Source organism: Nelusetta ayraudi, unplaced genomic scaffold, assembly GCF_046127955.1.
Source record: "Nelusetta ayraudi isolate G7.1 ecotype Tasmania unplaced genomic scaffold, CSIRO-AGI_Nayr_v1 ptg000034l, whole genome shotgun sequence".
NCBI classification, from domain to species: Eukaryota; Metazoa; Chordata; class Actinopteri; order Tetraodontiformes; family Monacanthidae; genus Nelusetta; species Nelusetta ayraudi.
In genome coordinates this window covers 2,413,018-2,427,571 of record NW_027466084.1, presented here as the reverse complement: position 1 = coordinate 2,427,571, position 14,554 = coordinate 2,413,018, and the positions used below count along the sequence as shown (strand labels likewise).

At 43.5% G+C, this 14,554-nt stretch overlaps 1 protein-coding gene across 1 annotated transcript; it reads left to right on the top strand.

Moving 5' to 3' along the window:
* The first annotated feature begins 2,250 nt into the window (after positions 1 to 2,250).
* Positions 2,251 to 14,299, top strand: rrn3 (RRN3 homolog, RNA polymerase I transcription factor). The gene is made up of 17 exons (XM_076032440.1): positions 2,251 to 2,624; positions 2,706 to 2,762; positions 3,457 to 3,546; positions 5,450 to 5,579; positions 5,697 to 5,756; positions 5,844 to 5,907; positions 7,131 to 7,200; positions 7,294 to 7,392; positions 7,514 to 7,600; positions 7,877 to 8,000; positions 8,389 to 8,519; positions 8,632 to 8,762; positions 9,474 to 9,661; positions 10,374 to 10,482; positions 11,171 to 11,323; positions 11,526 to 11,610; positions 12,441 to 14,299. Exons 1-17 carry the CDS (start codon positions 2,529 to 2,531, stop codon positions 12,594 to 12,596), a joined length of 1,830 nt encoding a protein of 609 aa, XP_075888555.1. The 5' UTR covers positions 2,251 to 2,528; the 3' UTR covers positions 12,597 to 14,299.
* Positions 14,300 to 14,554: the final 255 nt, after the last annotated feature.

Here is a 14,554-nt window from a genome sequence, read left to right as displayed (position 1 = left end):
GGCTATTTCGTTCATGTTGGCGATTTAACATCGTCAAGGCTGTAAGAATGAGCCAACAGACCATGTATTACACCAAGTATTTCATTAGACATATGTAATGAAATACTTGATTAATTTCCACACCTTAATTACCTTCACAGAAAAGAGGTTCATGTACCTCATGTTCTTCACGTCAACTAATTCTTATTTATGCTAACTTGTTAGCTGCCAAATGAGTGGGGAGTCAAGGGTGGATCGTTCATTTTAAAAAATCACAAAATGAATACTTGAAAAAATGCAATATAATAAACTTCCATTTGGGATTTGTCCATCTGATATGAGAGTGCAACTCTGAGGGTTTGAATGAGTTCTCCTGCGAGTGTTCATTTTAGCAGCCTCTCCTTTTCTGTTAAGATTGCATGTTACAGGTTGGTTGGGATTGACTGATCCCTTTGGCCGCTGAGCTGCCAGGGTGTGTCTGTGGAGAAATAGGGCGAGAACAATAATGTTGTAAAATCTTCTGTGACCATTGCGTCCAAACAGGTGCATGTGGCAGCAGGCTCCGTTTCCCCCACCCACACTGATAACAGGCGTCAGAGTTTAACCTTTGGAACTGGCTGGTCGCTGCTCCACTTCCATACTTTCTGTTTGTATTAAAAGATTTAAAACTAACCGAAATCAATTCAACCGCAAACTGGGGTTTGGTACCTTTACTTTTACCTCAGTTCATGGGATTAATATCAGCATTCAGCAGAATGTGAGCCGCTACTGAATTTCATATATTCGGTATATTGAAGAATTTATCACTTTTGTCTTAAATTTGTCTTTGAAGTATTTTTCTTTGTCTTCCTCAGTCGTATGGACTTTACAGGAGGAAATGCTCACTAAAAACAACAGTCAGGTTTTTAGCCACAGATACTGATATAGATACAGATAATCTAGTGCAAAGAGATGAGGTCGTTTTGCCCTGAGTTGAAGGTGGACACCTTTGTGCTTTTAAACCAATTTAATAACTATGCAAAGACACAGTTGATTTTCTGTCAAATTTGGCATCGATTGTACTGAGCCAAAATGTCGATACATATTATTATTATTATTATTATTATTTTTTTAAAAGGTCAAATGTGATCGAGAAATGAAAGATTCAAGATAGAAAGATTAGCTGGAAGAAGTGGTGATGTCAGAATGTTTGGAGAGAGATTCTGTCTCAATGTACTAGACTAGAATATATGTACTTTATTAATCCTAAATTGGGCATCTACACACAATGTTTTTACTTGGTATTTGGTTTTGGATTATTTCTGTGTATTGGCTACTGCTTATTTGGATTATGGACATTGGAATGTATTGAGACATTCTTCGGGTTTGGACACTGAAAAAAGAACTCAAAAAATGAAAGAGAGCATAATGAGGAGGGTAAGTGATGAGTATGAGGTGGCTGAAAGGTCAAGAGCAGGTGAATAGGTTAAAATCCAGCCAATACTGGTTGGATGTATAAAATATAATGTAAGGCAGTTCATCCCTCCGCCTCGAAGATTCTACACATGTCAGACATTTGGACACATTGCAACAAACTGTAAAGGAAAGCAAACTAGTGGGAGGTGTGGGGGTGAACATGAGAGTGGCAAATGTCATCCTGGGACTAATGTGAAGAGCTCAAACTGTGGAGGAGCTCATAGTGTTGCCTAAACAGAATTAACCGATTAACTCCATTTATCAAGCAAAACACAGACCTAAAAAAACAAACAAACACGATACCAAGATATCAGAGAAACAACATGGGAAGAAGTGTATGTAAAACTCAGTGGTGGGCTGTGCATTGGACACCTATAAGCCTTCAGTGGCATTGTACTTAGTCCTGAAGAAGTGACAGGTAACAGTAGTAGTAGTAATAGTAGTAGTAGTAGAAGAAGAAGAAGAAGAAGAAGAAGAAGAAGAAGAAGAAGAAGAAGAAGAAGAAGAAGAAGAAGAAGAAGAAGCAGGAAGAATATAAAGAATAAACTTTATTTAAAATATCCTTTTACAAAATAAGGCATTGCATAAAAAAAACAGTCTTTGCCTCTAAATCTAGCACACTTCAACAATACTTTGTAAATGGAAATGTACATATTACGCAGGAAAAGGATACAAAATCAAAATGAAGATAATATTCAACAGAACACCCAGGGTGGCAAGTTATTTGTTGTTGTAGTTAGTTTCAATGCACTCTCATCAAGCGGAACACTTTTACCTCAGGAGCGTTGCTATGGGGAAGTCGTTGAACGTGACACCGGCGTTTTGGTGTTCACTTCCGTAAACACCTCCTGCGGGAGAGGGGCACATGCGCTCCCGAGTTTGATGGATTATCGGGCGCTTGCGTTTACATATATCGCGCTAACTTATCCCGAATCATTATCACTTATTATGCCGTAGCGTTTGTTTAGTCCAACCGTCGTAACCGAATACAATGACAACACAGTGCACACGTAAAGCGGAATATTTAGCACGAAGCACACCTAGCTAGCATAGCAAAACAAAAACGTTACTCGTCCCTACAAGCACATCGAAACATGGAGATAGACGGTCGGGACTTTTTCAACTCTCCTCCTATTAAAACGGTTCGGTTCGGAGGGACTGTGGCGGAAACGTTGGCTAAACACAAACGGGTGAGTGGTGACGTGACGCTTCACGCTTGTTGTATTACTGAAGAGTGTCGCTGTTTGAATCGACTCTGCTGTCGTTTAAAGGGGGACTCGAATGACTACGAGCTCCTGGCACATCAGTTGACCGATCCTGACATCAAGGTAGAGTCGAAGTGTTTGATTTCTTAGTTTGCGCCGGAATCTGCTACCCTGTAAACGTGGAATACTGATGTAATAAAAAGACATGCACATATATGTGCAGACATGGTAAAAGTATTCACATTCTGTACTAAATTTGAAGTACAGATACTTGTGTATAAAAATACTCTGGTAAACGTAAAAGTACTGATTCAACTCATTTGATCAAGTAAAAAAGTAAGTATAAAGTAAAACATGTTTTTTTTTGGCATTAATGAAACAATATTTTTGTTGATAGTTTTGCCAAAATGAACAAATTGTGACCGAATAATCTGGAATGAATTGACCAGAGTGACCCCAACGCGGAGGTACCCTAAAATAATCTCCCTCTAAAATACGATCCACTTTTATATTTAACTGCACATCATAGTGCAAATAACTCCACTTCAAACAACAACAACAAATTACTTTGCATCTTTTAAACACTTAAAAAAAACCTTTAACGAGCGCATTTTGTAAGAAGTAGAAAGTACAGAAATATTTTGGTACAAATGCAGGAAGTAAAAGTAAAAAAAGATAGATGTCAGAAAAAGAAATGCTCAAGTAAAGTGCAAATACCTGAAAAAAGTACTTATGTACAATAGCAAAGTATTTGTACTTTGTTACTTCTCACCTCTGCATATGTGTGTGTGGTTTAATGCGTTCTCTGGTACGACAGGACGCTCAGATCATCAACTGGCTTCAAGAATTTCGGGGTTGTGTGACTCAGCTGACCAAAGATCATGAAGCTCTCATCCTCAGCGTCTTGGTGAGTGTACACAGACAACTGCTTGCAACTCCTTGTCGGTGATTTGGACTTTATAACTTTATTTTATTTATTTTTAATGTTTATTTAACAGGGACGATACATCCAACATTGCCACAGAAAAGGGAAAATGTGACGTACATAAGGCATCTAGCTTTAGCTAATTTGCAGTCTTTGTCCCTGGTCAGGCTTTTAAAATAAATAAAAAAATACAATGATTTTTTTTAAAAATTGAAATTGGGAAACTTCGCTGTTGCAGCACAAAAAAACCCAACAATACTAAAATAAAAAATAAACTATATAATAAGTCCTGTCTTCTGACAGGACTTTGACAATTGGACAGCCTTGCAAGGTGTCAACGATGGCATCTTTTTGTGTGTTATTTGCAGACATATATATATATATATATATATATATATATATATATATATATATATATATATATACAGGTACTACCCGAAAAATTAGAATATCAAGTAAAAGTTGTTTTATATTGGCAATTTAACATAAAAGATGAAACCAACAAATTTTATTGAGCCATTCCACGCAAATTGACATCTCAAGCAGTTCCTTGTTGTAACTTTGCTGATTAAGATTTTCAGCTTATTAAAACCACAAACCCACAAACTCAGAAAATTAGTATACTGTAAAAAGCTTCAGTTTTGTAGGTTCAAAGAGTCCAAAGAATCCAACACACCTGCAAAAGGGTCTTGAGCCTTTAAAAAGTCTGTCTTGGGTTGGCTCAGAAGAGGTCAGACATGGGGAAATACAACCTTTTCAGGATATTCTAATTTTCTGGGTAGTACTGTATATTTTTTTAAACGAATCCTCGTAATTCAGGGCTATTCAACTAAAATTTCGAAAGGGCCAAATTTTTGGAAGGTTGTCCAGCCAACGGGCCACTCAATCGCCACACCATTATTTGGTGTTTGTTGCATGGTACAAATAATACAAATAGATCGAAAATTAAAAAAAAAAAACAGATTTATTTGAAAACAGCTTTGTGCAACCAACATTGATGTTGTGCAAAATTAGAGGTAGCTTAACATCAATAAAGATGCAATAGCCATGAAAGGATGTAGTGCAAAAATGTTGAAAGTATCAACAACATTCATGTACAATTGCTACAATTGGCTATTTGCTAAAAAAAAAAAAAAAAAACACATTGCACAAAACAGAAAACTAGAGTTGGCTCTTAAGGCAAAAAATAATAGTACCAACAAGACCTGGGTACAACCACAGTTGGTTCACAGTGTATTGAAGTCATGACCTGGTCTTTTACTTTCAGATCAGCGACCACTTCTTCGACAGCAGCAAGCATGCACTCTTTCACCGTTTCACTGCCAGTGAACGGTCTTTTCTTTTTGCTCAAAATCCATGCAACACGCAGGGATGCGGCCATTGAGCTTTGACGCATATTGAGCGCACGGAATAACGTTGTCCAACGCCACTCATAGCTCTGAATAAGTTCTCTTCGCCCTAAGACAGCTGGGATAGGCTCCAGCAGACCCCCGTGACCCCGAATAGGCATAAGCGGGTATAGAAGATGGATGGATGGATGGAAGTTCTCTTACTTTGGTCTGCCGTGCCGTGGATGCCGGTGGAAACTCGTTTTCAGAAATTTGGTGCGTCGTCTTGAAGAGCCTCCTCACGTTATACACCTCATTAACGGAGCATACATCCGGGCGCATACATGTTGTTTTGAATGATCGCGCTTGGCGTCTTGACCGAAAGTGACGCAAAGTGTCGCACATTGCCGAAGCTGCCGTTGTCATTTATTTTCTGCAGGTGTGCCGCGTAAGTTGAATAGCCCTGTCGTAAATGATCAGTGATTAAAAAAAGAAAATCAGCGGTTTTATTGCCTGGTTAGCTTCATTGACATCTTCTCTCTGCTTTTGTCCTTCAGAGGCTTCCATGGGTGGGTCGCAGCAAGGCCGTGGTGGAGGAGTACATGGCCTTTCTCAGCAACCTGGTGTCAGCACAGACGGTCTTCCTGCGCGCCTGCCTCAAGATGGTCGTCTCCCACTTCACTCCCAGTATGTCCTTCAGACTGAAAATGTGTAGAAAGTGACATTTGGGTATTGACGCGCAGCTGATTTGATGCATTTCCTTGCGACTTTTATTTTGACAAACGAGGCGTTTGTGTCTTCCAGAGCGAGTGACCGTCTGCGAGGGAGGAGTCGTCGTCTCCGACTCGGACGACGAAGACGAGAGTAGGAGTCGATCTTTTTGCATTTCAGATTGCTGTGCGTCCAAGAGCGTCGCTTGACTGTGAATAACTCATTCGTTACTTTATCCAGACCTCCCCAGAAACTTTGATCAGTGCCACCAGGCTCTGCAGCTCATCGCCAGATACGTTCCATCGTAAGTCACTTTCCTGTTTTTTTTTTTTTTTTTCAGGCTTAAGGTACGGAAGCGCATTGCATTCACTGAATAAAAAAAAAAAATTAGGCACCAGGATCTCGTAATCGCGAGAAAAGATCTCATAATTACGAGATCTCGTAATTATGAGATCTCGTAATTATGAGATAAAATTATCTCCTTCATTGCCCACTGATCAGGGATTCAGATGTTTCCTTTTAATTTTATCTCGGAATTACGAGATCCTGGTGCCTCATTTTTTTGTGATTCAGTGAATGCAATGTGCTTCCGTATTAAGGAATAACAATAATGGTACAAAAAAATGCATCTGAGCATATTTAACTCTTCAGGTATGGTTCAGTTTCATTTTTACACTTCTCATATTTTGCCAGATTTAGTTGACGCTGTTTTCTAACAGCAATTCATCGATGCGTAGGGTCATTGAACTCCAGAAAGATCAAAGTTCAGTTTGCTACCGCTCGCTTGCTCGTGACAATCAAAACTTTGGCCTCAGTAAATTCCTCTGAGATCATCTTGCAGACGCCTTTGCCGTCCTTCCAAATGAGCAGAAAGTAAAACAATCATTCGGGGTTGTTTCTTTCTGAAAGCTTACATTTAGTGTAAAGGTGCAGTTTCCTGGAGATTTATTGAAGTTCTGGATGATCAGCAGCTCGTGCTTCTAAATCAATCTCTCAAACCGTTCAGATTTGTAGGTTTCGCTGGTAAAGGATGGAACTGGCGCTCTTTACCGTCATTTTTTTAACGTTCAGGAAGACGCCGGCACCACAACCACAACCACATTGGCGAAGTTGTGCAGGAAAGAGCAGAAAGAGCCGCAGTCACAAGCGGCACACAAGGCTGCTTCAGATGTCACTTGGTTCTGGGGAAACCCAAAGAATCGAATCTTACTTACTTACTTGTCTGTGCAGTTGTAACTCTGTCATTCACCCAGTGGAAAACACTGAAAGTGGAGCAGCCAGCAAAGTTTCCGAGCTGCCGTGGCTCAGTCGACTGAGAGGTTCAACCGTGAAACCTCCAACCACAGGGAAACAAACGCCGGTGGTTTTATTTATGTGTTTATTTTTTCCAAATCGTGTCTTTCTCTCTGACTGCCCCAGAGAGAAATACTCTGGTTAAAACACGCAAGGCCGTTATTTTATTTTGTTTTTGGTTTCCCCCCCGTCCTTGTTTCATTCTGCAACGCGTGCGTCGTCCTCTGCTTTCAGCACCAGCCGCTTCCTGATGCCCATCCTGCAGGAGAACTTCCCCTTTGTTCAGAAGTCTTCCAGAAGCCTGGTAAAGTAACTCGCAAAACAAAACTCTGGCGCCGCCACTGCAACCCAGACGCATCGGTTTAAACGGAGCTCGTCGCCCGTCGCCTCTCCTCAGGAATGCTACGCGCACAACCTCCTGAGGGTGACCACCTACCTGCCTTCCATCAGGAGAGACATCCTGGAGCTGATCATCGGGAAGATGCTCAAGCTGGACGTAAGTTGGGAGAAATGATTGGAGCGCGACGTGGGTGACGAACAAGAAGAGGTTGGAGTGTGCGAGTGCAGTGCAGAGGTGCTGATTCTGCACCCTGACGGCGGTCGTGCCGTGTTTGCAGGTGGGCGCGTCCAGGTCCGACATCGAAGAGGCCGAGGAGAACGCCGTGCAGGGCCAGGGTCAGAGCGAGGAGGGGCTCTTTGACATGGTGAGCACGAGGCAGAATTATCATTATGGAAAAACATCCTCTTTGGCTCAACTGTCTGTCCGCTCAGCCGAAACCAGAGCAGCGAATTAAACACATAGTGTGGGTATGTGTCTCTGTCTCTCTGTCTCTCTCTGTCTCTCTCTCTGTCTCTCTGTCTCTCTCTCTGTCTCTCTCTCTCACTCTCTCTCTCACTCTCTCTCTCTCTGTCTCTCTCTGTCTCTCTCTCTCTCTCTCCCTCTCTCTCTCACTCTCTCTCTGTCTCTCTCTCTCTCTCAGGATGAGGACATGTCGACCACTGACGGCCACAGTGCGCTAGTGACGGCCCACCCGGTGGCTGAGAGGCTGGACACCCTCATGGTCGTCCTGATGGCTTATGTCAAGGACATCTGCCATTTAAATGGTAGCTCAGGAACACAGCAATAACACACACACACACACACACACACACACACACACACATATCTGTCTAACTGTCTATCTATCTACTCTTCTATCTCTTTATCTCTTTATCTCTGTATTTCTATATACATCTATCCATCTATCCATCTATCCGTCCATCTATCCGTCTATCTATCTATCTGTATCTGTCTGTCTGTCTACTCTTCAGTATCTGTCTGCAGTGTAGAAAGTTCAAAAGATTAAAAAAACAAAAAACATTCAACTTCAATTCAAGTTCCTCTACCTTCATTTATATTGCACCTCACGCCCCTCCCCCAAAAAAAAGGTCAAGCTGAGGATTTGTCTTTTTGCTTGCCCCCCCCCCCCCCCCCCCCCGCCCCCCACCCCAGGCTCTCTGAACGTGGAGAGGACTAAAGAACTGTACCGAGACCTGATGAGCATCTTTGACAAGCTGGTCCTGCCGACGCATGGCTCCAGCCACGTCCAGTTCGTCCTCTTCTACCTCTGCAGCTTCAGGCTGGTGAGCGTCGACCCCGGCAGCGTTGGCCGCCGGTCGCCAGTTGAGGCCGATGTTGGTCTTGTTTTCTAAATCTCCTCCCGTTCAGAAGCTCCCCCGTCTCTCTGCTCCTCAGGCCTTCACCGAAGCCTTCCTGGACCACCAGTGGAAGATCCTCCAGAGCCCCTCCCAGCCGGCCGTGCTGCGCCAGGCGGCCGCCGGCTACCTGGGCAGCTTCCTGGCCCGGGCCAAGTTCGTCCCCGTATCGTGAGTTCCGGTCCGCTCCCGTTTCTTCCGCTTATATGCTAACGCTACTGAGGCGTTGTAAAGGCAAAGTCTGGTAGCGCATTACCAAATTGCGCCGCAAGGGGGCGCCTCCTCCCGTTCTACCGCAGGGGTCTGGTCGCCCCCCAAGGACCACTTGAGTCACCCCCCCACCCCCTCCCCGAATCACGTTGAGCTGCATTATCCAACGTTGTTAAGTCATCGTTAGGATAATTATTAACGATAATTATTGAGAACTCATTAACGTGTTCAGTGTCTTCACATTGACGAGTATCATTAATAATGATAATATAGAACAGAGAAACTTTCTGTAGCAGACTGTTGGCGCTTCATATGACTCAGTACCCATGAAGCAGCTCTCAGGTCCACCAAGGTTGGTGACTCCTGTTCTACCGTGTTGCTCCTGTGCTGTATATGCATGCTGGTCACTTCCGGTTACGTCAAACATAGACTCAACCGTGACGACCAACCTGTGTGTAGGCAAATCTGCGCTTGATGCCTGGAGCCGCAGGAACAGCGCCATGCACACCTGGCTTTGGACGGTCGATTGTCCAGCCAGATACAAAACAAACGGCTGTGTGGAAATTCCTAAACATCTGCCCATGGTGGGGGTGGGCTAACTTTCTGACTGGTGGGGCCACAATGGGTTCTAAAATTCATGCTAACTCCCCCCCGACCCCCCCGCTCCTCCAGTACTGTGCGAGCCTGCCTGGACCTGCTACTCTCCTGGATCCACCGCTACATCGACGGCCAGGACAGCAGCGGCAAGCAGGCCTGCGTGGACATCAGCCTGCACGGACCCTTCTACACGGCCTGCCAGGCCGTCTTCTACACGCTCATCTTCAGACACAGGGCCATGCTGGAGGGCAACATGAAGAAAGGTGTGAACGTTCTCTAAAGTTCTCGCCCATTTTGAAAGGTTTCGGTACACACTTGGTCATTGACGGCTACCTTTTTTTAATGATCAATCTTAATCGAATCAAATTTACATTCATTTTATTTAATTTTTACGTGAACTTTTTATTCTCGTTTGATTATTTTGATTCAAAGTCACCAAATGGGAATTATGCCATAATCCCCCATATATTTGTGGGAATTATATACATTCCATCAAGTTATATTAAAAATAGGAAAATGTGTTTGAGCAAGTTACATTCTGTCACAAGGCAGTGTGCATCACTTAAAGGTCCAGGATGTAAAATTTGGCCTGATTTATGACTTTTAGAAAAGTGTATTAAAGTTAGCTGCCATCTCGCACCGCCATGATTCTAAGGAAGCCTGGTGTGGACAATCCAGCCGCTTGACGGCGCGTTTCGTAATTAGGGTGAACGTTCGCGACCTCCATTAAACCAACGAAGAAGAAGGTGGACGAGGGATCCAGGTTTGGGTGCGAAGGCCACCGTAGTTATCTGGCAAGCTTGGGAGAGGGAGGGTGAGGGGATGAGTGCTGCAATCGAAAATGTGACCAACGGATGGCAGAATTTCACACACTGCACAGCACCTTTAATGCTGCATGGTTATGCGATAGCTCTAACTTTGTGTGTGTGTGTGTGTGTGTGTGTGTGTGTCTGTGTGCGCGCGCGCGCCCGTCAGGTCTGGAGTACCTGCAGAGTCTGAACCTGGAGCGGGTGGTCTATTGTCAGCTGAACCCTCTCAAAGTGTGTCTGCCTGCAGTCACCAGCATGTTTGCTGCCATCACCAGGTAACGACGACGACGACGACGACGACGACGACAACAACAACACTACAAATATAGATAGAAATAAAATAGGTGAAAAATACTACAAAAAAAGACACAATTTGAATCTTTGTCTTTTTTTGGTGTACAGTATTCAGCGTATTAGGCCTCAGCAAATCCCAAGTTGAATTGAATGGATAGTGATGTAGTTGTGTTTGCTAAAATATCTTAATTATGTTGAAGATTCATTGAGTTTGTCGCTGTAGTGAAACTCTTCACCTACAAAAAAACCCACTGCCGATGTGGTTCTCAGACAACACATGAGAATAACAATATTCAACATTTAATTATTCAAGCATTAATATTGTCTATATTGAATATAGAAATGTTGGATTTTACCTGGTTCCTATAAACCAATTCAATTATTAATAGAGTAGAGTAGAGTGGAATAGAATAGAATAATATCAAATAAGAAGACTTTTAAATTAAAAATAAAACAACTAAATTAAGTGTTATAATTTTTGTACTGTGACGTTACATTTACCCAAGGCATTGAATTATATTTAACTGTGTATGTGTGTGTATGTGTGTTCAAGCCGTGGTGTTCATGGTATCCTAAAAGAAACCACCGCAGCTGAAGCTTCCCACTGTGTACTTTCGCTCCAGGAAGTACCAGGTTGTTCACCGTGCACTGTGTGTTTTTGCGCTCCAGGAAGTACCAGGTGGTCCTCTGCTACACCATCATAGAGCGCAACAACCGTCAGTTGCTGCCGGTGGTCCGCAGCTCGGCGGGGGGCGACTGCGTGACCACCAACACCAACCCTCTGGACAGCTTCTTCCCCTTCGACCCCTACCTGCTCAAGAGGTGCCGGCCTTTTAGTCCTTGTGCATAGTTCTCACTCGTATGTTTAAAAACAGACCACAATAGACTTCCGACCACCGATTGGAAGAAGTGTGAACACACATGTTTGATGAAAGTATTTGAAAAGCATTTCATTGTTGGACATTTTTCATGTACTGTGCATGCAACTCTGTGCTAGCGTGTGCGCTTGTGTTTTTGTGCACAGGTCCGGTCAGCTGATCGAACCCTTGTATCAAGTGTGGGAGGAGCTGGCAGACGCCGAGCTGGGTCCGACCCAGAGGGGCCGCCAGGTGAGACGACAAGAGAGTTCTGGTGAAGGGTTAGCAGCTGAGCTCACGGTTAGCATGGTTTCACAGGGATGCTTTAGGATTGTTCCCGTTGTACCACACAGCGTGTGGCTGCTGTCACGTGTGTGACTAATGCTTTGCATTCGAGGGCAGCAACGCTAGCGACCTGGCTGACCACGACACGGCAGAGTCATTTTCACATGGGGGGTGGAGGTGGGGGGAAGGGGGCGACAAGTGATTTTTGTTATGATCGGATAAAAATTGGCGTGCTAAGTTCTCGCAGGGTTTTTTCACCTGGAGCAGAGAATGAAATGGATCGGAGTGGAACAGAAGCAATCGGAACGCGCTGCAACTTCAGAATGCAAAGTCAGCATTCACTCGCTTGTTGCTGAGTTGCACTGGACAAAAGCCTAAATCACTGCTGTGAGCGCGACGGACCTGCGTTCTTCTTTGTTGGTTCATTTGAAGACGCGCGTGTTCACCCGAATTACCAAACGTGCCGTCGGGCGCACTGGATCGTATACATTGTCGGGTAGGAAAACCCAGCGTGTGCTGTGGTTATACATTTTCATTAATGTATTTATGGGCTGAAAGGACTGAATAAATCAGTCATTCAATCAATCAATAAATCCCTCATCAGTATCGTGAAAGCCATCACCGTCGTCTTCACATTAAGTCCTCGAGACGCTGCACAAAACCTGTCGACACTGTGTTTGCACAGCATCCTCTGTGACACAGAGCGAAACTTGACTGTGGTCTTGAGGTCACTCTCTCGCTCAGTCCTGCTCTCTCCTCTCTCTCTCTCTCTCCCCCTCTCTCCCTCCCCTCACCAGGTCTCGGGGGCGTCCGAGGAGGACGACTTCCTGTGCGGCGAGACGGCCAAGTCCGACGGCATGGTGGGGATGACGCCCAGCTCCCTCGACTCCAACCCCCTGCTGAGCCCCAGCAGCGTGGGCTCCCCACCCGTCAGCTTCCAGAGGCCCTTCTAGTGCCCGCGTGCACACACACTCACACACACACACACACACACACGCACACACGCACTCACACACACACACTAAGCTAAATATCTGGCCGGAGCTCGTTTATTCCTTTGTTTTCTCCTTTTAGGTCTTTAGACGGCAACACTGTGTTTTTTTTCCTGCACTCGAGTGTCGATTGTGTGTTTTTAGAGGGCAACTTTCTGTTTTTATATTTATTGAACGGGTTCTTCTGAAGCCCTGTGCGGATCGCAGGACTTAAATGCTTTATGTCCTGTTTTTGTGTTGAAATGAGAGTGAAACCCAGAACTTCAAACAGAAGATTTTTTTTTGTTTTTCAATTTCCTGAACGCACAACAGGAGTTTCCTGTTGCTCTGAGGGATCTCATGACGTGATCCACCTTCTTTTTTTTTTTTTTGGTGCATCCATTAAAAGAAAATATGTAGATGTATTGTTTTAAATTTCTGTTCAGAATCCCTCTGAAGATTCTTTTTTTTTCTGTTCCCTTTGTTCTCATTTTTTCCTGTGTGCTTCACCTCCCCGGTGTTATCATGATTTCTAATTTCGCAAAGGTCACCACGGAAACGTCTTGAAAAAGGACCGCCAAACTTTTGCATACGTATCTACCACCTTATCTCTCACTGTACAGAAACAACTTGTAGCCAGCACCGGACTGTACCGGCAAGGTCCCACCAGAGGGCGCCAGAGCAAGCAACCAAAGTGCAACGCAGCTGTTTAGCGAGTCGGTTTTTTGTAGGGGAGTAGTGCTGTTTCCAGCACCTATTTTTGTGTATGAAGAACTGAGATTCTTAAGAAAAATAATTATAATAATAAAAAAAACTGTTATAAATTTGTATTGTATTTATGTGCTGTCTAAAGGAAGAAGTGCGAACCTCCATGACCATGATGACGCACCAAAAATCTCATCATGTCCGAAAATCGCGGGGGGGGGAAAGTCCGACGAAACACTCATTTTTATTTTTGTTTTGTTTTTCCAGGGGCCAAAAAAGTCCCAGATTAGCCTGAAACACACGCAGATGACTGTTCCATGATAGTTTGGTGTGAAAAACAGCGAAAGAATTACAAGACCTCAAAAGTGTCTGAAAGTCAGGCAAAAAGTCACAACTATACACTGTCGTTTTTTTTCGAGGGCCCCAAAAAAACTCCTTGATCAGCCACTTTTAATTTAAAGTCCTTTTGAATTTAACTTTTAAATGAGAGATCTTTCCTCACAATGTCAGAAAAAGAACAGGTCAAACCTCATCACTAAATTTATTGAAAAGCTGTTTTTCCCCCTCTATACTTTTGGCAAAGGGAACTCTTGAGCATCCAGGGGAGGCAGCGATGACAGTCAGTTACCACTAAATAGAAAGAATTTGGAAGAAATTAAAGAAGGTAACAGAATGAAGTCATTGTTGTTGACGGGGAGGTACAAGTCTGGGTATCATTAAAAAAACAAACAAAAAAACCACAACATTTTATATAATGCTCTCTGAACCCCGACTTGTTTTCCAGCTGGCTAGCTAGCGAGCTAGGTAGCTCGGCGCTGGCTGTCCCACTCCGTCCCGTTTAGCAGCTGAGCACACACGGCTTCTGTCTTGAGTTTTAGTCCTTTTGTTGTTTGGTTTGCTGTAACCGGATCATAATCATAAAAAGGATTCATAATAATTATAGTTATAAATCCCAATACATTAAAATGCACATTTCTGTTCCTCTTATTTTTATTTTTTTTTCATTTAAACTGAACATAGAGCCTATTTAATGGCGTTAATTTCAATTACTCCAGAGTGTGCATAGATTTCATCAGCAGCTGGTTTTGACCCGCCACACACAGAATCACAATATGTCTTCTAAGACTCTACACTGTGGTGCGTCCGTTGGGTGAAATATTGCGGTCTGCAAACTGTATCATTTCCCCAGGGAATTATCAAAGGATTAGCGGAGAATTTAATTAATAATCAAAGAA